The sequence below is a fragment of the Molossus molossus genome, unplaced genomic scaffold, assembly GCF_014108415.1.
Source record: "Molossus molossus isolate mMolMol1 unplaced genomic scaffold, mMolMol1.p scaffold_m16_p_22, whole genome shotgun sequence".
NCBI lineage: Eukaryota > Metazoa > Chordata > Mammalia > Chiroptera > Molossidae > Molossus > Molossus molossus.
Genome location: NW_023425358.1, coordinates 28,684,050 through 28,711,984, shown reverse-complemented (window position 1 = coordinate 28,711,984; position 27,935 = coordinate 28,684,050). Strand labels below are relative to the sequence as shown.

Genomic DNA, 27,935 nt, shown 5'->3' with positions numbered 1-27,935 from the left:
TGATTTATTAAATATATGTTTTTGTTTATGATTTTAATTTTTCTCTTCCATTTCTTTTCTTTACCTCAGCCCACTTGCTTTTTTTTATCCTTTTGTTGTCTATTGCCCTAAAATTCATCTTTGAATCCTTGTAGTATATTCTTCTCTGAGGTCCCCTCCACCTTAATTTTAATACAGCCCAAATTTATTATTTTTTCCCTTTATGGTAATGCTTTTCATGTCCTTTTAAAGGATCTTTGCTTACTTCAAAGTAATGAAGATATTACTTTATCTTGCATTAAGGTGTTTTGTTCTGGTTGTCATTTTTCCCTCTAGAAATATGAAGCTGTTGCTAAGGCACACAGAATAGTTCATATCTAGATCATGTGATGGCTCTACACTAAATAAAAGTTAGGTCAGTCCTCTGCCTTGTTGCTTCTATCATTATATTCCTGTGGCCTGTGACCCACAAGAAGAAAAAATTTACTTCTGGGTGGAAAAATTAGTGTGCTTCAGACTTACCTCTTCAGGAGCACTAAAAGCCAGAAAATAACAAATGTTTACAGAGTTCTAAGAAAAAATAAATGGAAACCAAGAATTTGTGACCTAGCCCAAGTACTCTTCAATTACAAAGACAGCTGACAGCTGACATTTTTAAGCTTCACTAATTTAGACAATACAATCCTTCATCTTTCTTTTTTTTTTTTTTTTTATCCTCACCTGAGGACATTTTTTTTTTTTTTTTTCATTTATCTTCAGATAGAGCAGGAGGGAGAGAGGCGGAAAGAGAGAGAAAGAAACATCGATGTGAGAAAGACACATCGAGTGGTTGCCACCCACACGACCCCAACCGGGGCCGGGGACAAATTGCAACTGAGGTACATGCCCTTAGCGGGAACCAAACCCAGGACTCTCTGGTCCGCAGGCCAATGCCTTCAGAGTTTTTCTTAAAACAAACAAATAAGAGTGGAACAACATACATATACAAAAAGGTTAAATAAATCTGGACTATTTTGTGCCACAGAAAATATATTTATATTTTAAAAGATTCCCACTGATATAGATGGAACACATTGCCTATGTATAAGATCTATAATAAAATGTTACATGAAAAGAGATGCTCTAAAATACAATGTTTAGCCTGGCTGGTGTGGCTCAATGGATTGATCATCGTCCCATGGACTGAGAGGTCCTGGTTCAATTCCTAGTCAGCCCATGCCCAGGTTTCGGGCTCGATCCCCAGTAGGGGGCACGTAGGAGGCAGCCGATCAATGGTTCTCTCTCACATTGATGTTTCTATCTCTCTCTCCTTTCCTCTCTCTAAAAAAAGAAAAAAAAAATCAATAAAAACATATTTTAAAAAGTAAAAAATAAAATAAAATACAATGTTTAAATCAAATGAATGCAATTAACATGATATTCGTCATCAACATGTATGATGGAATGCTATGCAAATGTCTACTTTCTATATTTATCACATATCTTCATTGCCTGATGACTTGGCAACAATCTAAGTAAAAATCTCAGAGTTGTTATTTAAACCACTGGTAGACTCTTTCCTGAAAGTTCATATAAATATTAGTCATAGGAATATCACAATAATGACCAGAGCAAGGAGAAATATTCTTTGTCATACGTGAAAAACAGGGGTGGGTGTAAGAAAAAAGAAACGATAGAGGAAAACTATTCACAGGGAATATATGTATAGCACATACATTGAGATAATCTTGCTATTTCTAAGTCTAGGTACTATCTCTGGATAAATGACAAAGCAGCACATTCTAATTCAGTTTGCCATGATGAACGGCTGCAGGAATGATTTATTATATTCTACTACAACATGACTTTAAATCCCTCTCCTCAAATATAAATTCAAAAAATTATTTTATAACCAATATCATCCCAATATATTCAATACAAAATTATTTTTTTTAAAAAGAAGAAAAAGGAATAATTACCCGTAATAGTTCCACTGATGTTGGCCTTTCCTGAGGTATTTTCTGTAAGCAGTAATCAACAAATCTCCTAAAAGAGTCTGTCCTGTGTGTGCAAATATATTGAAAAGAAATAAAATCAGGGTCTGTAGGACACATGAATTACTTAGAATAATTTTCATTCCAGGGAAAATTTTACATTTTAAATGTTTAATAAAATATTTTTGGAATATCAGGAGAAATAAACCATTTTCAAGATTTTATTATTTTTTATTTTTTTGGTACGTGCCCTTAGCAGGAACCGAACCCGGGACTCTCTGGTCCGCAGGCCAACGCTCCAACCGCTGAGCCAAACCGGCCAGGGCCCAAGATTTTAGTATCTAATATACATTCTTTTGGCTAATGAATGTGGACACTTCAAGTTAGTCAACACATAAACATATTTTAATATATAAGCAAGATCAAAGCATAATATGTATCAGAACGTAAAAATACTATATTTACATGTAATAGTTTTAAATACATTTTTGTCCCCAAAGATGATAATACTCATAAGTCTCAAGGCTATATTCTCCATGACCAGTTGGTAACTCTCCTATCACCCACAACCTATAACCATGTACTAAAATTTAAAGCATAAAAGTCAGAGAACCTAGGAACATGATTCCTGGGTGAAAATACTTCCCACCTTGAAAATTCCATTTTGTCCACTTTTCTTTAAAATTGCCCTTTTTCTAAAACTCTTATGGCCCAAATGGTTATCAAAATGTCAGCAAGAAACATTACATTTTTTGGAATATAGTATATGTTCTGTCTATACATTTAAATATACATATAGTAAAAAAACAAAAATGACACCTGGAAAAATAATGTAATCAAAGAGGGTACTTTATCTCTGTTTAGGAGTGGTAAGAGCTGAGATGATCAATACAAGACTGTTATGACTCGAGACTAGACTTGTTAGGAAGGTAGCAGGACATGTTTCCTGTAGAATTTCAGTTACTGCACACATTAAGAACACGGTACAAGGCACAGTGAGGGCAAAAATAAAATGTGTGTGTATGTGCGTGTACGTGTGTTTGTAGCCAGTTAAGGCTAACATCACTCTTTATAACGTACAATGAAGAAATAGAATGCTTTCCAGGTCAGATATTTAAAATGAAATTTAATGAAAGTGCCAAATACTTATGGCGATTTTCCTAGAAATTTAAAATGATAGCAGTCTTACCATTCATTAGACTGTAATGTTGGGGAGTCATTCTGGGCAATGTGATATAAGGCACTCATTGCATTCATGTTGAACAGAGGAGGCTTCCGTTCCGCTGAAAGGAAAAGAAACGTGATAAAGCAGTTCTTGAAAGAAATCAGGTAGATAGAGAAATAAGGAACTATGAGCAAAGCTTTGCTGCTAAATTAGTGCTTGTTACTGTCATCATGCTACAATAATCCACTTATTTTAATCTCTTAGGTCATCCCAGAATAGCCACTCCAAAGAAGTTGCTGGTCATCTTAATGCACCTTGGCAAAGCTCCTAACAGACCCTTTTCAAGGGAGTCAAAGAAAAATTTATTATGTTTTTCACATATCTTCAAAAGGCTAGTCTTTGCCTATCTTCTCACAATAGGTATGAACATTGTGAACGAAAAAGGGGCTATATGTAGAAAACCTGACAGGTTCAAGGGGATATGTGGTAGGCCTGACAAGTTCAATGACCAAAAGTTACCACACACTATGATAATCTGATCATAAATTACTAACTGGGCAGGGCATGGTGGGTAGTCAAGTCCCAGACCTCTAGCTCCCTTAGTAAAAGTTTACTCTGCCTTAAGCGAGCCCTGTCTATTGTTCTTGTGCATCTAAGTTGACATATCTTTGAAATGCCAGGGTAACTTTTTTTCCAGTACTCTTTGGAGGCATAACCTCATAAAAGCAGATGCTTCAAAACTCCTCATTGTTATCTTATTGCCTCCATACCATCTTTATTTACTGTAAATGTTAAATGTTACCATCCTACATCCACCAATGTAAAAGAAGTATGTCTCTCTCTACTTTTCATCCAATCCCAGAGATACCCCCGCTTTGCTTTCTCCTGCCTCCTTAATCTACCACCAATGGATTTCATGTAACCTTCCTTACATTTTCTCCTTTAATTATAAATGTATAAAAAGAACTGTGAAACTACCATTCCCTGGAGCATTTCTTAAACCACTGATATTTTCCTTCTGGGCAAGTCCTCAGTTTGGGTTCAAAAAAACTCTAATAAAATCATAAAATTTTTCTATAGGTTTAGACATTCTTATGTCGAGAATATCTTCATGCATATGTGTTTTAATTAAAAAATATGTATTCATTGAAAAAAATCAGAAAACACAGAAAAGTAAAGTGAAAAAATACTGTAAAATGGAACATCTTAAACATCTCTAACACAGTATGAAAAATAAAATAATTCAATTCAATAAGCACTGTTTGAAGGATAAGCCAGGCCAGAGAACTGGTATGGGTGGGTATGGAGGGAAAGTTTGGTCCATCTCATTCTAAAAGGAAACTCAATGAATCAAGTATTAATGAAAGATTTACTCCACCCCATCCCACCATGATCTCTTTTTTGGAATTCCTACAGCTCTTTTTTCATTTACTGCTCATGTGCTCATTTACTGCATTTACAAAAACATACAGTTTTTTTAAAAGACAATCATAAGCTCTAAGAGCAAGATCTTGTAACTCAATTACTCATTATTTATTCCCCAAGAATATGTAATAAGATACTATTCACATATTAGGTGCTCCATTTATTGACCAAAGGAGAGAAACAAGGCTCTAGCTCTGCATACAGTTAATTTTATGCTAGTTATTAGTTATTATGTCATAGGAGATAAATCACTATCTCATTCTACCATGCTTATCCTAATGGATTCTTTATACAAGCCCCGTTTGTAATTCATAATCTGATCTCTGGTTTCATCAGGACTTCTTAGTTTTTAAGTAAAGATTCTTCATTTAGCCGCTTTTAAAATGGTAAATTGGGGAGGGGGACATCTGTAATAGTGTGAAAAGTAAAAGTAAAGTTAAAAAGTGGCAAATTAGGCTTATTCTATGCAATTCTAAGAAACAGAACAAGAACTAAGGGCAGAAGTAACAGTCAAGACATTTCTACTCATAGAAGGAAGAACCAGTGAAAATCCAGAGTGGTACAAAACAAAACACCCATCCTGCTCCAGCTGTTGAGAATAGTGAACTTTAAGTTATTGGCAGTGCTCAAGCAGAAGGCAACTTGACTTATTCATCTATGAGGCTTTGAAAGGGCCTCTTATAGTCTTGACTAAATGATCTCTGATAGCTTTGAAAGTGTCTACAATTCTGTAAATATTTATTTACTTCTCAACAGGATACTTTATACTCACTAAATAGCTACCAGTATTATAGGGACATGAACTGTTAACAAGTAGAAGTTTGAAAGTTGCAGTGTGGACACATGGACTGATATCTGTTTCTAATGCAGAAGAGAAATAACTGGTTCAGGTTTGTTTTATTTTTCAGTAGGTAGACTCTAGAATGCTTCTAGAACTTGGCCTTCTGACAACTTCAAATATTTAAAGCCATGTGGAACTAGGAATGCATCATGTAACCATCAATGGCTTCTCATCATTTCTTAGGACAAAGTCCAGATCCTTAAACACAGCTTATTGGTCTTCGCTCATGACCCTGGCTAGCTCCAGCACTCCAGTCTGGGAAGCAATCTTTCACCCCCCTTTCCTCATGTAGTCTTTTGCTTCACTGAAAGAACCAACCTCACAGCCTCTCAAACATGCTGATTTCTGTCTGGGCCCCTCTTTCACTTTTGTTCCCTAAACTTTGTCTGGTTAATTCTTCTTTTTAAAAAAATGTGTTTTTTTTTCTTTCTTTCTTTCTTTTTTTTTTTAGAGAAAGAAGAAGGGAGAGGGAGAGAGAGATAGAAATCGATGAAAAAAACATTGATCAGCTGCCTCCTGTACACCCCCTGCTGGGGATTGAGCCTGAAACCTGGGCATGTGCTCTGACCAGGAATCGAACCAATAACCTCTTGGTGCATGGATGGATGCTCAACCACTAAGCCATACTGGCCAGGCTATCTTGCCAGGTTAATTCTTGCCAATCCTTCAGGTTTTATCTGAAATAGAATTTCATTTCTGCATTAATTTAATAAATATTTACTCCAGGCTTATAATCATTTCCTCAGGAAAGCCTTTCCTGACCTCTTAGATTAGATATACTATTAGATTTTTGTCATTGCAAATTATATTTTTCCTTTCTACCATCTATCACAACCATAATTAATTATTTTTGTAATTCTTTATGTGATGTGTGTTGTCTTTGCTAATGTGTCCATGAGAGCACGGACACTGTCTTTTATGTTCATGTCTGCAATTCCAGTGCTGCATGCAGCACCAGGTGTTTAGTTTTAGTGGCCAAAAATACCTACACAGTGAGTACATGAAGATAAGCAAACTGAAGCAAGGAAGAAACTGTCAACAAAGAATCTGTGCAGCATGAAGTCACAAAGTGAGAAGAGATTAAATCTTGGAGCTTATGCCAGATACTATGGGATAGATGGCTTCATTCGCTACCAGAAGGATAGGAGCCCTCTTATTCAATGGCAAAAAATAAAGTAAAATTCAAGCTGCTCAGAAGAACACAGGATTGTACAAGAGAAACAGCAGGGAAGGGAGACTAAAGAAAGAAGAAAAAAGAAATTTAAAAAGAGGAAGATGAAAAAACAAAAACAACAACAAAACCCACTTCAATGTTGTTCAGCTCTGAAGCAGGAGTGGGGAGCACCTGTAAGTAACAGTCACTCTGTTCATAAACAAGACGGAGGACAGCTGACCACACAATGGCAGAATAATTCTAGTACAGAGAGGCACGTGACTAAAGGTATTCCAAACACAGCATAGCTCTGTGGTCTGTGAAGCTTTGGCTAAATATTAGTTTCTGGGAAGCTTTCACTAAATATTAATTTCAGATGGCCTCACATATGTTCAAGTCCTTTGCCAGATGCAGTACATAAATCCTCTGAGTCATGGTGACAGGACATTGCTAACCCAGAATACTATAGAGCAAGGGTTGGTAAACTATGGGCCAAAGTCACCTAGCAGCCCATTTTCGTAAAGTTTTACTGGAACACAGCCACACCCGTTCATTAACATATTGCTGCTTTTATGCTGTGCAGCAGAGTTGAGTATTTATGACAGAGAAATGTATGGCCTGCAAAGCCTAAAGTACTAATCTGGTCCTTTCCGGAAAGTTTGTCAACCGTCACTGTATAATAGTCTGCATACAAGTTTCTACATAGCAGCAGAATAGGAACTGGGAGTGCTTTTGAAGCCACCTTGTGGTAGGTAATCCATATTTTCTCAAAAGAAAGGAAAAGGGTGGAAGCACAAAAAAGCTGAAATAACTAAATTAAAAGAAAAAAATAATGATTTCTACTTAATTTAAAGACAATGATCAAGTTTCTGTGGATTTTCCATGTGTGTTTTATGAGATTAAGGTTCAGGAAGGTCAGTTCATTTGAAGCCTTTGGACACTGCTCTGCTTGGCAAAGCTCAAGCTAAACTGTAGCACCTAGATCAAGCTTTATTTTAATAAGGAGGATCATGAAAAGGCAACAAGTTTCTGATAAACAAATGTGGTCGACAACCATAATAATGACAACAGTAATTGCTGCCACTCACTGGGTTCCTATTACATGTCAGCCACTCACTTTAGATATGTTATATATGTATTCATAATTCTCACAATTACTTGCCAAGATAAGCATTACTATTCAAATTTCCCCAACTGAAGAAACAGAGAGTCAACTAGCTTAAATAATGAAACCAAGTCATGTGGCTAAATTGGGATTTCAACCCAGTCCTGTAAGACTCCAAGGCCTGCCCTGGCCGGTTTGGCTCAGAAGTTAAAGCTTCGGCCTGCGGTCCAGAGAGACCTGGGTTCGGTTCCCGCTAAGGGTATGTACCTTGGTTGTAGTTTGTCCCTGGCCCTGGTTGGGTCATGCGGGTGGCAACCACTCGATGTGTCCCTTTCACGTCGATATTTCTCTCTCTCTCTCCCTCGTTCTCCCTCCCTCTCTGTCTGAACAAAAAATGGAAAAAATGTTCTCAAGTGAGGATTAAAAAAAAAAGACTCCAAGGCCTGTCTTCTTTCCACTAGGCCTCAGTTCCACTTCAATAACTCTGAATTTTATAATGGATAGATAGCTCTAGTATTTCAAAATAAAAAAATTAGAAGTAGAAGCTTTATAAGACTGAGTAGCTTAACATAGTAGCCATCACAACATTCATTTATGAACAGATAAATGATGAGTAGCTAATGTGGATGAAAATTTTAAACAAAAAAACTACATAAAATTCAAAGTATACAACCAGAGATTACTTGATATTCTAGATAACTGCAGCGATATTTGGGAAACAACTTTAATGCTGGCAGTATCTTCTAAAATGAAGTTGCCATGGCCAGTGTGGCTCAGTTGGTTGAGCATCATCTAGTGCACCAAAAGGTCACCAGTTTGATTCCCAGTCAGGGCACATGCCCAGACTGTGAATTTGGTCCCTGGTTGGGGTGCTTTCAGGAGGCAACCAATTGGTGTCTTTCTCTCACATCAAAGTTTCTTTCTCCCTCCCTTTTTCCTTCCTCTCTCTCTAAGATCAATAAAACATTTTTACATTAAAAAAAAAAAAAAAAAGAAGTTTTCTGTAGGATTGCTCTCTTTATGGGTTGGGTCAAATATAGTTTTTACAGTCAGATCTTTGGTAAGCCTACTTTTACTTTTGCAAATTTCCTTTAAACAAGTTGTAATGTAAATTAAGTAACAAATACTACATGTAGGAAGAACATATTACTACTCACAGTATGGAGAATGGCTATTTTTCAGATGAGATCAGGTGTGTGGTATGGCTGTAGATTGGAGAATGGCTATTTTTCAAATAGTAATACTTATTATCATGTATTCCCAAATTTGTTAACTGCCATATCTGCTCAAACTTTTACTTAAATTAATAACTTGAAAATGTATCAGAGAGAAACCAATTTTCTGGTGTTATACAAGAATATGGGGAAAAATATAATGAATTCACATTGCCTGGCACTTTTATACCAATAACTCATTAAATATTGGCTGGGTGAACAAATTAACAATCATAATAAGGAATGATTCTCAAAAGTACAATAAAAGAATCTCTTTACTCACCCAATTCAATACAGGTGATCCCAAGTGACCAAATATCAACTTTCCCATCATACTGTCCTTCATCCATAGCTAAGATCACCTCTGGAGCCATCCTGCCAAATATATTGTGCAAAAATGAAGTTATAAATTAAAAATTAATTCACCTAATAAAGTGACTCAATTAAATAACTGTTTTTAAGGGTATTTAAGAATTTTATCTGATAAAGATATTACTTCCTTACACATATCATTTGGAAAAAACACTATGCAAAATGTAAATAATACACATAATGATTTATATGAAACAATACATTATTTTCAATAAACCTTGGTCCCACTATTTCCTTTAAGTTTTATTTCAGTAAGTTACTTAACCTTTCTGTATATCAGTTTCTTTATCTGTAAAAATGGAGTGAACTGTAGTAGCTACCTCTGAGAGATTTATAATGAACTAATATGTATAAAACGCTTAAACAAATGAATTACTTTAACCAACATGAAAAATATTTCGAAGATATTATAACTTAAAAACAAACAAACATGCTGTTGGTGTTACTTTGTTTGTTCATAATAGATTTTCATTAGGAGGGCAGGGGTCATATCAGTTTAATGCTTTGTTCTCTATTAGTGTATGTTAGTTGCTTAGTAAATAATATTTGATGATGAAAAAACTATTGAAATAGCTGATTGTTTTAGTAGGTAAGTAATTTTCCAGGGATATAAGTCACCCTGTAAGGTACAATAAAATTCCAATGTTTCTATAAAAAGAAGGAAAGGAATCTTTTTTTTTTTTTTTTTTTATCCTCACCCAAGGATATTTTTCCATTTTTTGTACAGATAGAGTGGGAGGGAGAGAGAGGAAGGGAGAGAGAGAGAGAAACATCGACGTGAAGGGACACATCGAGTGGCTGCCACCCGCACGACCAACCAGGGCCGGGGACAAACTGCAACCGAAGTACGTGCCCTTAGCGGGAACCGAACCCAGGTCTCTCCGGACCACATGCCGACGCTCTAACCGCTGAGCCAAACCGGCCAGGGCAGGAAAGGAATCTTGAATAGAATGGGGTAAAACTAAGTCAGAATGATAAGCTAGGTAAAGTATCAGAGAACTCAACAAAGACAAGAACCTGGATTTCTTTCACTGAAAGGCAATATTTATGCTCATTGGCTAGAGGAGGTTAAAGAAGCTACCGTCCTTGCCTAGAGACTCTGCCTCAAGAGAAAAGTTGAAAAGAAACTTTAAATGAAATCTAAAACCTGAGCTTGGACAGTGTGTTGATAATCCTGCTCAGTTTACACACAGTGACATCAACCTTATTTGAACAATTTAAAGTCACCAGAAATTTTATACTAAGTCAGAGTGGTTTTTTATTTATTTTTTGCTAGTGAGCTTTCTATCTTCTCTAATAAAATCTCATATTACGAGACATGTTGAGACACTGTCAAAATAACAAAACAAAACCTTGTTCGTGTAAGAATATTTTTATTTTCATATTCTAAAAAATGTTTTTTATTGATTTTAGAGAGAGAGGAAGGTGAGGGGAGGGAGAGAGAGAAAGAGAGAGAGAGAGAGGGAAAGAGAAATAGAAACATCGATGTGAGGCAGAAACATCAAGCTGGGGATCAAACCCGCAACCCAGGTATGTGCCCTGACTAGGAACTGAAACTGTGACCTTTGGGAGGATGCTCAACTAACTGAGCCACTCTGGCCAGGACCATGTATGCATATTTTAAAAACTATGTCATGTTTTCTAATTCTACATACCAGTAAGGTGTGCCCACAAAGGAGTTGGCAGGAGAAGCCATTGAGGCAGATCCAAAATCAGCTAGTTTCACCTGTCCTGGCTCTGTTAGAAGAATATTTCCTGCTTTAATATCCCTGTAGAAAAAATAAGAGGGTTAAAAAATTACATTCAATTTTGATTATGGAATAAGGTCAGAGCATGCAATTAATAAGACAAAAAAGTTTATTTTAAAAAACCTTGCTCAGATAGCCAGAAGGGGATTTAGTAATTACTGCATGTTGTAAGGGGGCCCAGATTCCTGGGTGTACTTATAGGTAGGTCATAGTAATTATACTAAAAGGTAGAGCTTTCTTCAGAAGGAGGGAAGGCAATGAGAAAAAAGGCAGAGATGGTGGACAAGGAACCCTATTTAGTTGCTGCACTTACAAAATCATATTCTTAAATGCTAAATCCAGTCACCATCAGTATTCCTTATGCTGGGAAAACTGGCATCATTTGTAACTGCCTTTTTTTGGTTTTCCTTTCCAAATTACATGACATTTTTTGGAGCCTAAACAAACCTTGAATGATTCTGTATTGACTACCTACCAATAAACCTCCTCTACACACATACCTTTTCTTTCTTGCCTGTGACCCTTTCTCTCTGCCTTTAATTGTAACTGCAACTCTAAGGCATTTGAGGGTACATGTTATATAGAAGGTGTTATTTAAAAAATAACACTGTACAGTAAAAAGAAGACCCTGAAAGATCAAAACAAACAAGGATTAGGGGTTAGGAAATTGCATTTATATTGTATTACTGCAAATAATTGCAAGTGGTTACTACTAAAGCTATTAGATATTCTATGCAGCAAAAAGATTGAAAAATATGATTTAAAAAATTCACTCTTCAGTATGATAATTTAGAATGAAAAGATGTGGATGTATTCCTTATTCTCTTTAAAAAAGATATGAGGTGTAATGAGTACTAGGAACCAAGAATTGTAAGTTGATGGGCAGTGAAAAGATAAAGCAGAGAGAATGAGGTAAATTTATGTCAAATTGAAAATGATAAGGTTCAAATACTTCCAAAACAACGTTTCCAAAAATCTTCCTTGAAAATTCAGTTTCTTTCCTCATGATGACATTAGGAATTGGCAGAGAGAACTAAAAAAAAGCATTATTTATTTTTCTTACAACAAAAAAAATCTTGTCTCTATTATCTTCAATTACAACGTTGACTGGCTAGCCTCTTAAATCAAAATAATAAAATATGAGACATAGATAGCATTTATTATTAAAGAGCATTCTTTAAAAGATTTTTGTCTTTTCAATAACTTTTTTTACATATTAAAAAAGTTAAAATATAATACAGAAACACATTAATGTGCAAATTAAGATAACAAAGGCAAAAAACTGAACTGTGGTTTTAATAGAAACAAGCAAAATTATAAAAAAGTTGGCACTCCGCAATGACATCTTGGTATTAAAGATACACACACACACACACACACACACACACACACACACATTTTTAAAGGTGTCAAATCCATAGAAATTATGGTTCAATTTATTTCATCAATATTTATTGTACATGGTTAGTCCTTACAAATAAGCCAAATTCACAGCAGGAATTTTGATCTGCCTATCTTGAGGAAGTTATGCTTTTTTAGTAACAGTAACTTGTGATGGCTACTCTGACGTGATTAAAAGAGAAGTAAAAGGGGGAACCTATGACCTAATGGTTTCATTTCTTCCTAGCAAATGTCAAAGTGTTTTCTTTTGTTTTTGAGCCACCTCAGATGCTTTATCCACAACTCACATTCCACTACTTCTGCACCATTCACTGAAGTAACTGTACTAGAAGTTCCTTACTGAGAAAGAGAAAGATTAGAAACATCTTTGTTCAAGAGAAGTTAGTGGTGGGAAATAGAGTGTGTGGTAGAAAAAAATATAAGGTAGGGGAAAGCGTTGGATAAGGAGTTAAGAAATTTGAGTTTTAACCTTATAAATGCTGTGAAACTATAGGCAAATTATTTAAATATGTCTAAGTTCCAATTTCTTCATCTGCCAAAATAAAGATAATAAAATAATACTATCCTAAATATTTATATGAATTACAGAAACAGAAAACTGAGCCAGGAAATAAATACATGCAAGGTTGCTGAGTCCTTCTTCAAATTTCCCTGCAACAGTGCCTGGAGGATAGTTACCTATAGAACAGAAATAATGTAAGTCTTTGTGGATATATGAGAGAGACCAAGAGACAGGAACTAAATTCTGGCAACTTTACTCCTTACATCCAGAAGCAGCAGCATTCTATTTGCTTCCCATAAATCCTAAGGCACCCTAAAAATTGGAGCATGCACTAATTTTCAAGGTTCGTTGAACAGATAGCCTATAGCTGAAATGAAAATGTAACTGGTCTCTAATCTTACCTATGAATCAATGCATGAGAATGCAGGTAGGCTAGCCCCTGCAAGGCACCATGAGTAATGGCAGCGATCTCCACTTCCTGAAGCGGTTTCTTGTGAACTGAGAAAGGAAAAAAATCATTGAGGAGTAGATGATCAGTTTCATGCCTGTTTTTATCTTATACAGCTATACCAGACTGAATTATAGACTTTCTCAAATGACAAATTGGGAACACATTAATCTAAATACCAAGGATATATATTTTCTATAGAATAGCAATAAATAATCAGAAAACAGAAAACCCAAGTACAAAAACAAACAACCTCCTTCAGACAAAATAAAACAAAGCCTGATATTCATGGTAATGAATAGTTAATTCACTTATCAGTTGCCAGTCAACTGGCCAGGACCAAATTTACCAGTTTCTTCTGACATTTTAAACCCTGGAGTGTTTTAGGTTGCATTATTCTCCTCTGCCATGAAGCCATCAATATTACTCTTCTAACTACAGGTTTTCATTATTTGTGAAAGCAGCTAATAAGCAATCTCTATTCAGAGGTCAAGGATGATATTAGAAAGTTTTTTTTTTTTAATGTAGATTTTTAACACAGTCTCTGGTTAAAATAACATCTGCGGAGAATGGAGTCAGTCACGATATTTGAAAGGGTTAAATATCAATATTTAATTTAATACCGTCTGCCTCTCTTTCATACACAAACCTACATTTGATGTTTTTGGCTTCACATACTACATACCAAACATTTTAGTAGTACCTGCCCAGGGTGAACCATGAACCAAACAAAACAGCAGGAAGGCTACTAATCATTACTCAGGTACTTTCAGTGACACTATAAATTCTGCATAGCTTATTCACACAATCCTTAAGTCTAAGTCATCATCCATTTAGTTTGCCCATATTGGACTTAAACTTAGGAGTAAATAACATTGTGGTTAAGGTAAACAGAAAGGAGGGGACAGTGTTTTGATTCTTACCTTCTAACAAATCAGAGGCTGAGCCTAAGCAATACTCCATCACCAGCTGTAAGAGATTAAAATAATAACCAGAACAATGAAGGTTAATAAAAAATTGCTAAAACCAACCGACCAACCCAGCACCTAAGAATACTAGAAAAATAAATATTCTGACCTATTTGACCCTGGATTAAATTTTGGCCAACTGGCACTAATTAGTTTTTATAATTTTTATCATTTGTTTTTGTTATTTCCTACTTGAAACTGGAATTAGTCTAAAACTATAAGTGGACTGCATATGAAAATGCTCACTGGAAATGGTCAAGCTGAAGTCTCCAACTTATTTATTTACTACTAAATTCTACATCATCTTACTTAAAAAAGGGATTTAATTTTCAAAAAGAGGTTTAATTAAATTTTATAACTTGGAAAGTGGCAACCAAATATGTGAGCCAGTAAAATCTATACTAGGAAATACAAGTAAAATAAAATAAACCAATAATAACTAGTAAATTTTGTATTTTCACATTTAAAAAGTGCTAAACAGCTTTGGCCAGGTAGCTCAGTTGGTTAGAGCACCATCCTGATACACTAAGGTTGTGGGTTTGATCCCCAGTCAGGGCACATATGAAAAAAACCGATGAATGCATAAATAAGTGAACAACAAATCGATGTTTCTCTCTCTCTCTCCTTTCCTCTCTCTCTCTAAAATCAATACATTAAAAAACATTTTTAAGTGCTAAACAAGAAAATATTGTTTAGTATTTGCATCTGTGGCAACCAGATCATTTATTTCCACCTTCATTGAAAATATTGTTTAGAACTCAATCTAGAGATGTAGCCTGTATCATTCCTGAGATATAAAATATTTAAATTTATATCTTAAAAATAATTTGAGCCCTGGCCGGTTTGGCTCAGCGGTTGGAGTGTCGGCCTGCGGTACGGAGAGACCCGTGTTCGGTTCCCGCCAGGGGCACGTACCTTGGTTGCAGTTTTTCCCCGGCCCTGGTTGGTCGTGCGGGTGGCAACCACTCGATGTGTCCCTTCATGTCGATGTTTCTCTCTCTCTCTCTCCCTCCCTCTCTATCTGAACAAAAAATGGAAAAATGTCCTCGGGTGAGGATAAAAAATAAATAAATAAATAAAAATAATTTGAAAATGATATTATTAAAATATTATTGATATTTATTGGGTTTGCAATCTTGGGAGGTTTTTTAAAAGCAAAAATAAGAAAAATCTTTACTTCCATTTTAGATTTTTCAGGTGTCCCAGACTACTGACTTGTAGCCACAAACTATGAGTGCTCAGTGACCAGTCTCTACATACACATACAAGCACACCCACACCTACAAATTATTTGTTATTCTAAAAAATACCATATGCTCATTATAAAATACAAATTTCCTATAATCACTAGACATAACCAATATTAATATATTGATTCCTTTAATTAAAAATTAGTATGAAAACATATATCTATATATTATCTACCTTGTTTATCAAAATAACAGAATATGTGATATATGATATTAATATTTAATAAATATATATTGTATATAATAATTATATATTACACATATATTATTATATATAATAGGTAATATTATATATTCAATGCATCTCATATTTTTCTAAATTATTTCAATAATAATGCAATGCAAGGTACATAATACATATAGTAATATGTCATACACAATATATTATATAATAATCAAGTTATGTATTTATATATCTAAATTATTATATTATACGTAATATTAAATATATGAATATATAAAAATTATTGTATTACTAAAATAATTTAGAATATAAGAGTTTCAAAGTTTAAATTTTAGAAAGTTTATTATAGTTTTCTGCTTAACATTAAAAGTAAGCACATTTATAAATGTTAATCTTATTTATTGTGAAATGAAAGAGTCCACATAAGTGATTATTATAATGAACGGCAGCCTTTTTCTGTTGTTGTTGATCCTCACCTGAGGACATTTTTCCATTGATTTTTAGAGATGGTGGAAGGGAGGAGGGAGAGAGAGAGAGAGAAACATCGATGTGAACCGGAATCAAACTCGTGACCCCTTGGTCTGTGGACCAACACTCTAACTGCTAAGCCAAACCAGCCAGGGCATGAATATGTGCACTATTTTTTCAGCTTTATCAAGGTGTAACTGACAAATAAATACTTTTTTTCTTTAATAAATTTTGATGGAAACATTTCTCAATTGCATCACATACTTTTCTAATTTATTTTTCTTTCTTTTTTTTTATGAGACTGATGCGCTACCTACTGCGCTAACGAGGCACTTTCTTTTTTTAAATAGAAAAAAAAAACAATTCAATACATGAGCACAGGAGAATCATGATGCTTGATCATAAAATGAGGCTCCATACTTTTCTAATTTCTTAAACTGAGTAACTGAATATGTATATTTAACTTCCTTGAATTGAGTATATGGAATATGAAGACAGAACTTTAAAATCTAATGGAATAAAATATTTAACATTTATATCTTTAAAATTACATATTAAACAACTCCATATTTTTGTCACAAATATTCTTTTCCCTGTTATTTCCAATAACACAAGGGCACCTGAGCTGTGGCTGGTTGTTTGCTCTTGACACTGAATAGCTTTAGTCACTGCTTTTAAATTATTAGGTCTGCATTCTAGCTTTCGAAACTTCTTTCTTATGGTCAAATTAGTCTTGTGGCTGTTTGTAGGTGTGTCTCCAGCAGCTCAGTTCTTAAAGCTTCTTCTTATTAACCTATCAAATCTGTTGTAGACAGAGACCAGGTGACTAAGCTTATTAGCACTCTATGTAATCTAAGAATAGGTTTCAAATGAGAGATCAGAGTATTTTTCTGAAGACTTGAACACATGAGATTGAACACTTGATATTGTAACATTCATCCTGCCTGCTCAAAATCCCTTTCTTGACTCCTTCAAGACAGTTGAGATTGCCAGAGAACTGACTTCCAGATAATGAGATACTCCTATGATTAATTTCTCCTCAGATCAGAAACAATGGCTCTAGATATCTTAGGAGTTACTCGTATAGAAATGTTTAAATATACTGTTTGATAGTCTATCTGGGGACAAAAATTCAATTCCCTAAGTGGAGATCAGGTACAGAAAGGTCATAGTATGTGGTAAGCACTCAATAAATGATAGTTAAATTGAACTTTAAGTTGGAATGCACAATTTGAATTAAGTACAACGTGTAACATTTCATGTACTAAGCAGAACCCAACAGAAACACAATCATGTAAAAATACACTAAGAAGATAGAGTGGAACAAAAGATTATTTCATTTTAATTATTGCTAGGCCCTGTTTGGTAAAACTTAGGCATTATAATACCAAACACAATTCTAAACTGTGCAGGAACTGGAGTGGGGAATAAAAACTGTCAAAGATAAAAATTCTAGGATGAGAACAGAAGGCCCTGCCTGCCCTTTACTTTTATAAACAAATCATTATAAATTCATGTTAACTTTTGACCATTTCTTCAATGAGTGTTTGCAGAATGCAATTTCCCATAGGCTAGATAGCATTCTTATAAAATATACAAAGCAAGGCATACTCTGAGGCATGAACACATGTGAAATACTAACAAGAAAAGTCAGATGGGACAAAAATGGGACTGATATTTTTACAGATCAAAGAGATAACAGAAAAAATTTAATAGAAAAAAAGTAGATAATAGAGATCTTTTGACTTACCCAAGCAGTGTGCTCTTTCAAGTAACAACCTTTGTACTCGATGGTATTAGGATGCTTCAACTGTCGTAAAAATTTGACTTCCTTAAGAATATCTTGCCATTTCTATTGAAGTCAGAAAAAAAATTCATTCTAAAGCTGGAAATTGTATTTTATTATCAAGCACATATACATCATTTTTTTAAAATGGACAAAGTAAATGTTAATAAATGAGGAAGCTATTTAACCTTGTGTTATCTTTAGTATATGTAAATGTAAATCTAACACCAAATATATATTTAAACCCATTTACTAACCTATCTATTCCACAAAATAGTTAACTGGGTTACAATATTAAAGATGTTTATTGTATGTTTCACAAGGAGGGGAAAAAATTGTGATAAAAAATGTTTAAAGAACTTTGTTTTTCCTGTCAATTTCATTTTAACTTGCTTATCTTAAGGTATAAACTGTCTTTAACTTACCTCATGTGTCTGCTTTCCACTATAAGACATTTTCTTAACTGCCACCACCTCATTGGTGTGAGCATTTGTGGCCTGTGTTAAGACAGTGGAAAAAAAATTAAACAAAAAGAATGAATGATGTTTCAGCCAGTTTAACTTAAATATTTGACTAGAGACTTTAAATAACATTCTCACACTTCATTATTACAATTTAAAGATAGTCCAACTTTTGATAGGTTAGGCAGACATTTTCATCCCACTTTAAAGAACAGCTTATCTTTATCCCTTTCTATAAACATGCAAAGATTACACTATTTAAAAATTAGGGTTTAACAAAATATGTCCAATCAAACAGAAACAAGTCATATTTCCAAAACATCCACACTGGCTTTATCATATAGAACATGTATCAACAGAGAACCAGTTATATAAATATGGTACAATTATATAATGAAATAACCATTAAAAGAATGCAGTAATCTATATGTATATATAGTAATATAGAAAGACATAAAAAATATCATGACAAGAATAACTGTATGATATAATCTTACTTTTGCAAAATAGTAATAATGTGGGTATATGTGTAGAAAATTTATGAAAAAATTTATTCCAGAATATATAGTAGTGATAATCCCTATAGTAGTGCTGTCTGATTGAACTTTCTGTGATGTTGGAAATGTTCTATATTGACATCGTATATGGTACCATATGAAATGTGGCTCATGAGACTGAGGAAGTAGATTTTAAATTTTATTTAATTTTAATTAACAAATTTACTTTTTTTTTTTATCCTCACCCGAGGACATTTTTCCTTTTTTTTTATTCAGATAGAGCGGGAGGGAGAGAGAGGAACAGAGAGAGAGAAACATCGATGTGAAAGGGACACATCGAGTGGCTGCCACCCGCACAACCGACCAGGGCCGGGGACAAACTGCAACCGAGGTACATGCCTTTAGCGGGAACCGAACCCGGGTCTCTCAGGACCGCAGGCCGACGCTCTAACCGCTGAGCCAAACCGGCCAGGGCTTAATTAACAAATTTAAATAGAGGCTACTGTGTTGAACAATGTGGCAAAAGGTAAAATTAATCTTAAAATGGACTCTCACTTTCAAAGTTACTTATATTTTATAATATATTGCATATGCACATACACATATTTGTGTGTGTAAGTCATCTGTAAAGATTGCCTTGTCTCATAATTATGTCTTCTCTAAACCCCAACTATAGTTTATTAAAAGCACACATGAAAACCAAAATAAGTAATATCATTTTCCTCCCAACTTACCTGAGACTTATTAAAACTAGGTAATTTTCTAAAATTGTTCAGAAAAATAAATATAAGACATTAAAAGATGATCTAATTCTGGCTTTCTTTTAATAACAGGGCTCTGCATCATACTCCTGACGTAACTAAGCTATTCTGGCTCCAGAATATTCATTATTATTGTGGACCAAGAAAGTTATAGCAGTGGTTCTGAGGTAAAAGATTAGGATTTACTGAAGTAAAAGATTAGGATTGATAAAATCAGGTCACCAATTTTCAAGAAAAATGCATAATCATTTTCTTAAATACATCTAATTAAAGAAGCTCATTGCCCTGGCCGGTTTGGCTCAGCGGTTAGAGCATCAGTCTGCAGACCAGAGAGACCCGGGTTTGGTTCCCACTAAGGGCATGTACCTCGGTTGCAGTTTGTCTCTGGCTCCAGTTGGGGTCATGTGGCTGGCAGCCAGTCGATGTGTCTGTCTCACATCAATGTTTCTCTTTCTCTCTGCCACCCTCTCTCCCTCCTGCTCTATCTGAAGATAAATGCAAAAATGTCCTCAGGTGCGGATAAAAAAATATAAAAAAAAATTAAAGAAGCTCCTCAGATATAACAATGGTTTATTTTTTATTAAAATATTTAAAATTCAAACAATAACCAATAACTTACTGATGTAAACTGACTTCAACCCCAAATTGTTACTGAATGCCAAAACGCAGAGAAAATATACTAAAAAAAAATTTTTTACACTGAGGTAAAAGTACCTATTATAATAACAAGGTATTCACTAATTATTGTTCTCAAATCAGCAGGACTCCACAAAGGCATTTTTAAAAGATATTTTATTCATTTAGAAGGTATAGACTGACTTGTTAAAAACAAAAATCTCTCACATTTTGCTGGCTTTTTAAATTTAACACTAAGACTGTACTTAAATGACCAATTTACATCAACAAAGAAAAGCTGGTGTAAATTCAGTATTACAATAAAGTTTAGAGGGACTATATCTGAAAAGTGGACATTGTGGGCATGAATCCATGTACTGTGCAGATTAAAGAGCCTAGAAAAGGTTTAGGAAAATATTAAACAATGAAGAATTTTAACTTACACTATAGTTGGTTTTTTTTAAAAAAAACAAACCCTTAATCCTTATAAAAAGAAAAAAAGGCCCACAGAAATGGAATCAGATTAATATTATCTAATTGCTTATTCAAGTTATTTATAATGAATGCTTATGTGGAACCAGAGACATGAACAAAAAACACCCTAAAATAAAAAAATATATTTCTTTAGATCTACAGAGTAATCATTACTTAGAACATGGTAAGTATACTTGCTTACAGAGCCTAGACTTGATATTTAAAAAACATTTCCATATTGATTGCTTTACAGATGTTAAAATTTTAATTCAATTTTATACTGGTTAAAATTCAGAACTGAAATAGAAACTTTAGGAGAAAATCAATAGTTTAGTACAGGGAAAAGAAACTATAAATGGGGTCTCAGCTTTCCAGTGCTTCATACTGTGTTATGAATTATTACAACCTCTAAAGATTTCAAGTTTTACTCTTGAAACTTACATACACACTTAACACTTCCAGTAGTCTCAATGGTCTCAGTACCTTTAAGCAAGATCACTGATTCAAAGAGTATTTGTTGAGAACTTACAATGTGTTCTGATACTCTATTAACCATTTTCCAGCTATAGATCACTGTCAACTTAAAAAGATTTTTAATAGATTTTTTTAGAGAGAGAAGAACGGAGAGAGAGATAGAGACATCGATGTGAGAGAGAAACATCGATCAGCTGCCTCCTCCATGACCCCTACTGGGATTGAGCCTGCAACCCTGGCATGCGCCCTGACCAGGAATCGAACCAGGAGTTCTCAGTCCATGGGATGATGCTCAATATACTGAGCCACAACGGCTGGGTGATTACTATCAATACTTTGCTAGCTTATAAAGAAATACAGAAATTATGCATAAGCTTTTCTTTTGCCATAGTTATTAAGCCTCAACTAAAACTAAAAGGTAATTATACATAGAAGAACAGAACTAAATTATTTGCTTTAGGTGGATTATAGATGTTATGCTGAATTCAACAAAGCAACATTAGAAACCTGGAAACTTTATAATTGTGCTAAAGTGACTACAAAAATAAACATGTTCAGACCTTTTTTATTTTCCTGTTTTTTTTTTCTTGACATACAATATTATACTTATTTTCCTTTAATAGCAAGTTTCCTACTATCATTTGTTAATGCTGATAATTTCTGAATTTTCCTATGTAAATCTAAACACAGAAAGATACTTCATCAACTTACTAGTTTTATTTCTTTTTTTAAAGTCCTCACCCAAGGATATTTTTGCATTATATCTTCAGATAGAGTAGAAGGGAGAGAGAGAGAGAAACATCAGTGTGAGAGAGACACACCAACTGGCCACCTCCCACACAGCCTCCACTAGGGCCAGGGACCTAACTGAAACTGAGGCACGTGCCCTTGATTGGAATAGAACCCATGACTCTGGTCCGCAGGCTGATGTTCTAACCACTGAACAAAACCAGCCAGGGCAACTTATTAGTTTTAATTTTGTCTGAATTTAATTGTCTCATCTGATTGATTCTACAAGAAATGTGTCAGCATATACTTCACTTGAAACATTTTTTTTTTTAGCATCATTCTGTGTAAAAGCTGTAAACTATAGATTCGAACAGAATTATAGTGTTTAGATAAAATGTGGGTTGCTAGACTCTGATCTTAATGGCTTGCTATCATGACTATGACTCATGAAAAGCACTAATTAGTAGTACCAATTTCTCTAAGTTCTTCATCATTCATTCATTCATTCATCAAATATTTACTAGGTGTTCAAAATTTGTCAGGTATTTGGCTAAGTGCTAGGGATAGAATTATGAGTAAATATGCCCATTACCGATCTCTCTTCTAGTAGGATAGATAGTAACAAAAACACAATCCTAACAAACTAATGTAAAACTACAACTATGACAAGCACTATAAAGAAGAGTATGCCTTACTCTGAGAAACAAAAATGTGACTTAGGCAGGTCAGGGAAGGCTGCCCTGATGATATGAGGCTTCAGCTGAGAGCTAAAGGATAAAGAGGAGTTAAGAAGGTGAAGATAGAAAGGGAAAACATTCCAGAGAGAACTGTTTATACAAAGAGCCCATGGTGGATGATGAAAAGAAAGCTACTCTATTATAGCTAGAGCAATGAGAATGGGCATACAGTTCAGGCACATATAGTTCAGGAATATAGTTCAGGCACAGATAGGAACCACATCATGAAGGATTTTTTAGGCTGCCTACTGTAAGGATTTTGATCTTAGCCTAAGCACAGAGGAGAACCCCTAAAGGCTTTATAGTGAAAAGGTGATGCAATCAGATTTACTTTTTTTTTTGATCCCCATGCTCACTGTGGTGTGGACAATAGACTGACAAGAGACCAGAGTGGATGCATGCACAAAGATCAGTTAGGAGGCTATTGCAATTATCTATGTAAGAGACAATTCTTCTTGGTTATAATGATATGAGTAACAAGAACAAGAATCTAGTAACAGGGAGCGGGGAGCTACACAGATATTATTGTGGTTAGTGAGAAAATCCATTTTGAAGGCACTACCTATGTGACCACTATAGATAAAAGGTTAATGCTTTTTGTAAGTTTTATAGTAATGTCAGTTAATTCCCCTTAATCAGTTTTTTAGTGCCTTACAAGCTCATATGGGCATGTACTGCTTATTTTTTTATACAAGCAAAATATAGTCAATGATTACATCTCAATTTCAAAGCCACCTAGCTATCTTTCTGATTTCTCTAGTCTATTTTTATCAACAAATAACATATATTCGGTGCCTACTGTAAACAGGGAGGGCATGGTACTAGCCTTTCACGTTGTAAAGATGTATTAGAAATAGCCCTCTTTTTCAAAAGTCATACACTGACTAAATAGACAGGCTTTAGCCCCCAAAGCAAATGCATCCCAGGTCTTCTGCAGCCTACTACAAAGTAGGTCTCATTTTCCCCCTAGTATAAATGTCTTGCTAGTAAGTGTAAAAGCATTCATTCAAAAGAGAAATTTGAGAGGAGTGTGGCTATTTTTTAAAATAGAAAAGTCAAATAGAGATTGGAACTACCCTCCAACTCTGGCCAAGAAAGGTTGAGAGGATGAATTTGTTATTAAGTAATTGATGGAAAGTAAAAGAGACCATTAACCCTAAACAAACCAAACAGGTTCTAGTAAAACATATACAAAATATTTCCATTTTTGAGAAGTTCAAGACTAGGTAAAACCAAATTATTTTGTTACAGGTGCAGAAGTAAGTGGGTTACATATGAAGAAAAACAAGAAAACAATCATCGTAGAATTCACAATAGTGGATTCTCTCTCTCTCTCTTTTTTTAAATCCTCACCCAAGCATATTTTTCCATTTATCTTCAGACAGAGTGGGAGGGAGGGAGAGAAAGAGAGAGAAACATCAATGTGAGAGAGACACATCGACTGGTTGCCTCTCGCACGACCCTGACCAAGGTCAGGGACGAACTGCAACCAAGGTAGGTGCCTTTGACTGGAATCAAACCCTTGACTCATTGGTCTGTGGGTCAATGCTCTAAACACTGAGCCAAACCAACCACGGCTGGATTCTCTTAACCCACGAAGGATTCCTGGGGTGAGGCGATATTCCATTTCTTGACCTGGCTGGTGGTTATAAAGGAATTTACATTTTAATTATTCTTTAAATTATATATTAAAATATATGTGTGTATATATTATGCATACTTCTGTAAGTATTATATATTTATAATTTTTAAATATATTTTTTTTATCCTCACCTGAGGACATTTTTCCATTTTTTGTTCGGATAGAGTGGGAGGGAGAAAGAGAGAGAGAGAAACATCGATGCAAAAGGGACACATCGAGTGGTTGCCACCCGCATGACCCAACCAGGGCCGGGGACAAACTGCAACTGAGGTACGGTACGTGCCCTTAGTAGAAACTGAACCCGGGTCTCTCTGGACCGCAGACCAATGCTCTAACCGCTGAGCCAAACCGGCCAGGGCTAATTTTTAAATCTTTTAAAAAAATGTATTGATTTTTAGAGAGGAAGGGAGAAGTGAGGGAGGGAGAGGGAGAGGGAAGTGGGAGAGGGAGAGGGAGAGAGAAGAAGGAGAGGGAGAGGGAGAGGGAGAGGGAGAGAGACATTGATTTGTTGTTTCACTTACTTATACATTCAATGGTTAATTCTTGTATGTGTCCTGACTAGAGACTGAACTCACAACCTTGGTGTATTGGGATAATGCTCTCACCAGCTGAGCTACCTGGCCAAGGCCTTAAAATCTTTTTATTTTATTTTTTAAGTGTTTCTGTGAATAAGAAAGACAGGACTTTGATTGGGCCTTAAATACTATTCTAAGCACCCTCTTCAGCCATGGAAGGTCACTTAATGATAAAATGTACTTGAGTGGGAGCCAAGTATTAGATGGGGACAAGGGAGAAGTAGTGGTAAGTTCTGAGCATTGACATGAAGGGAGAAAGAAAACTTGGCTAGAAACAACAGGGTGTTCTATGCCATGGCAGGTGTGACTCAGTTGGTTGGGCGTCGTCCCATGTGCTGAGAGGACATGGATTCGATTCCAGGTCAGGGTCCATGCCTAGGTTGGGGGTTCAGTTCCTAATAGGGAGTATGCAGAAGGTAGCCAATCAATGTTTTTCAATCTCATCTATGTTTCTCTCTCTCCCCCTCCTTTCCTGGCTCTCCAAAATCAACAACAATGCCCGGCTGTTGTGGCTCAATAGTTGAGCGTTGACCTATGCACCAAGAGGTTGCTAGTTTGATTCCTGGTAAGGGCTCATGCCCAGATTGTGGGCCCAATCCCCAGTGGGGGGCATGCAGGAGGCGGCCAATCAATGTTCTCTCTCATCGATGTTTCTCTCTTTTTCTCTCCCTTTCTCTCTCTCTCTACAAATCATAAAGAATAAAATAAAATCAATAACAACAAAAAAGAAACAACAGAATGATTAAAAAATGCAATGAATAAAATCTCACTTGGAAGGACAACTACGATATGACCTACCCAGATGGCTGAACATAAAGGACCACTTAAAACAAAAAGTCAAATATTATATAAGAAAAAAAAATTATATTATAACAGCTTTGGGGGAGAAATAGGTAATAATTAGTACTTAAGTATTATTTGTTTGCTTTAAAAGACTAGTACTCATAAGGAAGTATTTGTTACTTTGATAAAGCAAACTTCAAAAGTTTTCTAAACAAATTTACAAATTATATTTTTTGTAATGAATTTCAGATGCATGATCTATGGAATTCAAACTGACTTTAGGGGTCTAAGCCTTATACCTTTTAACCTAAAATATTGCCTTGACATAATTGTTACCAAAAATCTTTGTCAGTCTATCTCTCTGAATAGCCATTCATTTGCCCATCTATCAGCCTTGTACCCACGTATCCATTTGTCATTTATTGAGTTCCTACTATTGTCAGACATCATACTAGTTACTGAGGATACAGCAATGAACAAGATAGACATAACCACTGTCCTCATGGAGCTTATTATTTAAGGTGAGGGATATACATGAATAAAAAAATCTCACATACAATTATTTAATTACAATGGTAATAAATGCAACAAAGTACAAGCACAGGGTGTTAGGAGATCTTGAAAATAGTTTTAATCTAGTGCTGGAGGGTTGAACAGAAAAGGTTATCTTGCGGATATTAACACTTAAGCTGAAATCTGTAGGATAAACAAGAGTTAGACAAAAAGGGGATGCAATGTGCAGAGGTTTCTAGGTAGGAACATATATAAAGGCCCCAAAGCATGAAAAAGCTTGGCACATAGTGGAAAGGCATAGGGCTCAACTTCAAGCTTATGAATTTTTTATACTACCCTGATTATCAGAGTCAGTTAATATAGATACTATTGAGTTGAATAATGTCTAGAATTCTGGGACTGGCTTTTTAGCCTCTACTGTAAATATAATCTAATTTTTAGAATAAACGTTAAAACCAAGTATATTTTACAAGTAATAGAATGTGTAGAGGTCAAACTTTCTTAATCTTATCTATCTAAATGATTCTTTTCAATTACTTACAAAATAAACTGCTCCAAAACTTCCATGTCCAATCTCATGCAAACCAATAAAAAGTTCTTCAGGATCATCTTTGTAGAACAGATCAGCAATCTCTGGATCCTTTGGCACCCCTTTAGGCATGATGACCAGTACTTGCAAACGTTTTGCGTTTGATATTCCAGTCAGCTTTATCTCTCATTGACAATTTTTTTTGTTGTAAATTTTTAGTACCTGTAGAAAAATCAAGTTTGACATTAACTTATTTCTGACCCATTTTGTTTGATGGCAATACAAATTGATATTAAAAAGCATTGCAGTCCTACAACTCCATAGCAAAGACAAATAACCCAAAAGAAAAATGGGCAAAGGATCTGAATAGACATTTTTCTGAAGATATGCAAGTGGCCATTAACACATGAAAAAACACTCCACATCATTAGTCATGAGAAAAGTAAAATTAAAACAACAATGAGATATCATTTCACACCCACTAGGATGGAGATTAGAAAATCAGATAATAAGTATTGGTAAGGAGATGGAGAAATTGGAACTCTCCAACACGTTTGGTGGGAATGTATAATAGTGCAGCCATTTTGAGAAACAGATTGGTAGTTCATCAAAAACTTAAACATAGAGTAGCCATTTGACCCAGAAATCCTACTCCTTGGTATGTAGCCATGAGAAATTAAAACATATGTCCACACAAAATCTTGTTCATTGATATTTATAAGAGCATTATTCATTCTAGCCAGAAGATGAAACAACCCAAATGTCCATTTGGCGAATGAATAAACAAAATGTAGTCTATCCATACAATGGAGTATTATTCAGCCATAAAAACGAATGAATTACTGATACATGCTCCAACACCGATGAAAACACACACCAAAACTCTTCCTGAATATAGATGCAAATATTCATTTAAAAATGTTAGGAAATAAAGTATAGTATTATATAAAATGAATAATACATCATTACTAAGTGTGGTTTGTCCCAAGAATACAAGGTTGGTTTAACACTAAGAAAAAAATCAATGTAACTCACCATATCAAAAATCTAAAACATAGGCCAAATGATCATCTCTAAAAATGCAGAAAAAGCATTTGACCAAATCCAAAATTCATTCCTGATAAAAACTCTGAGCCATACAGGAATACTAGAGGGAGACATCT

The 27,935-nt window shown here is 34.9% G+C and overlaps 1 protein-coding gene across 14 annotated transcripts in view; it reads right to left on the bottom strand.

Annotated features, from left to right (window-relative positions):
- TAOK3 (TAO kinase 3) overlaps window positions 1–27,935 on the bottom strand; it is a 161,390-nt gene that overhangs the window by 52,296 nt on the left and 81,159 nt on the right. For 9 of the 14 annotated variants that reach the window (XM_036277178.1, XM_036277181.1, XM_036277174.1 and 6 more), the window contains 9 exons: window positions 26,785–26,994; window positions 18,408–18,479; window positions 17,947–18,048; window positions 14,250–14,295; window positions 13,280–13,376; window positions 10,883–10,996; window positions 9,139–9,230; window positions 3,142–3,235; window positions 1,938–2,019 (listed from right to left, as the gene is read on the bottom strand). In XM_036277178.1, the coding sequence (XP_036133071.1) occupies window positions 1,938–2,019; window positions 3,142–3,235; window positions 9,139–9,230; window positions 10,883–10,996; window positions 13,280–13,376; window positions 14,250–14,295; window positions 17,947–18,048; window positions 18,408–18,479; window positions 26,785–26,904 (819 nt within the window). In that variant the 5' untranslated portion in view covers window positions 26,905–26,994. Of the gene's footprint in view, window positions 1–1,937; window positions 2,020–3,141; window positions 3,236–9,138; window positions 9,231–10,882; window positions 10,997–11,475; window positions 11,604–11,927; window positions 12,009–12,994; window positions 13,055–13,279; window positions 13,377–14,249; window positions 14,296–17,946; window positions 18,049–18,407; window positions 18,480–26,784; window positions 26,995–27,935 lie in introns of those variants that run through there. The other 5 variants (XM_036277183.1, XM_036277184.1, XM_036277185.1 and 2 more) reach the window with 5 other exon arrangements.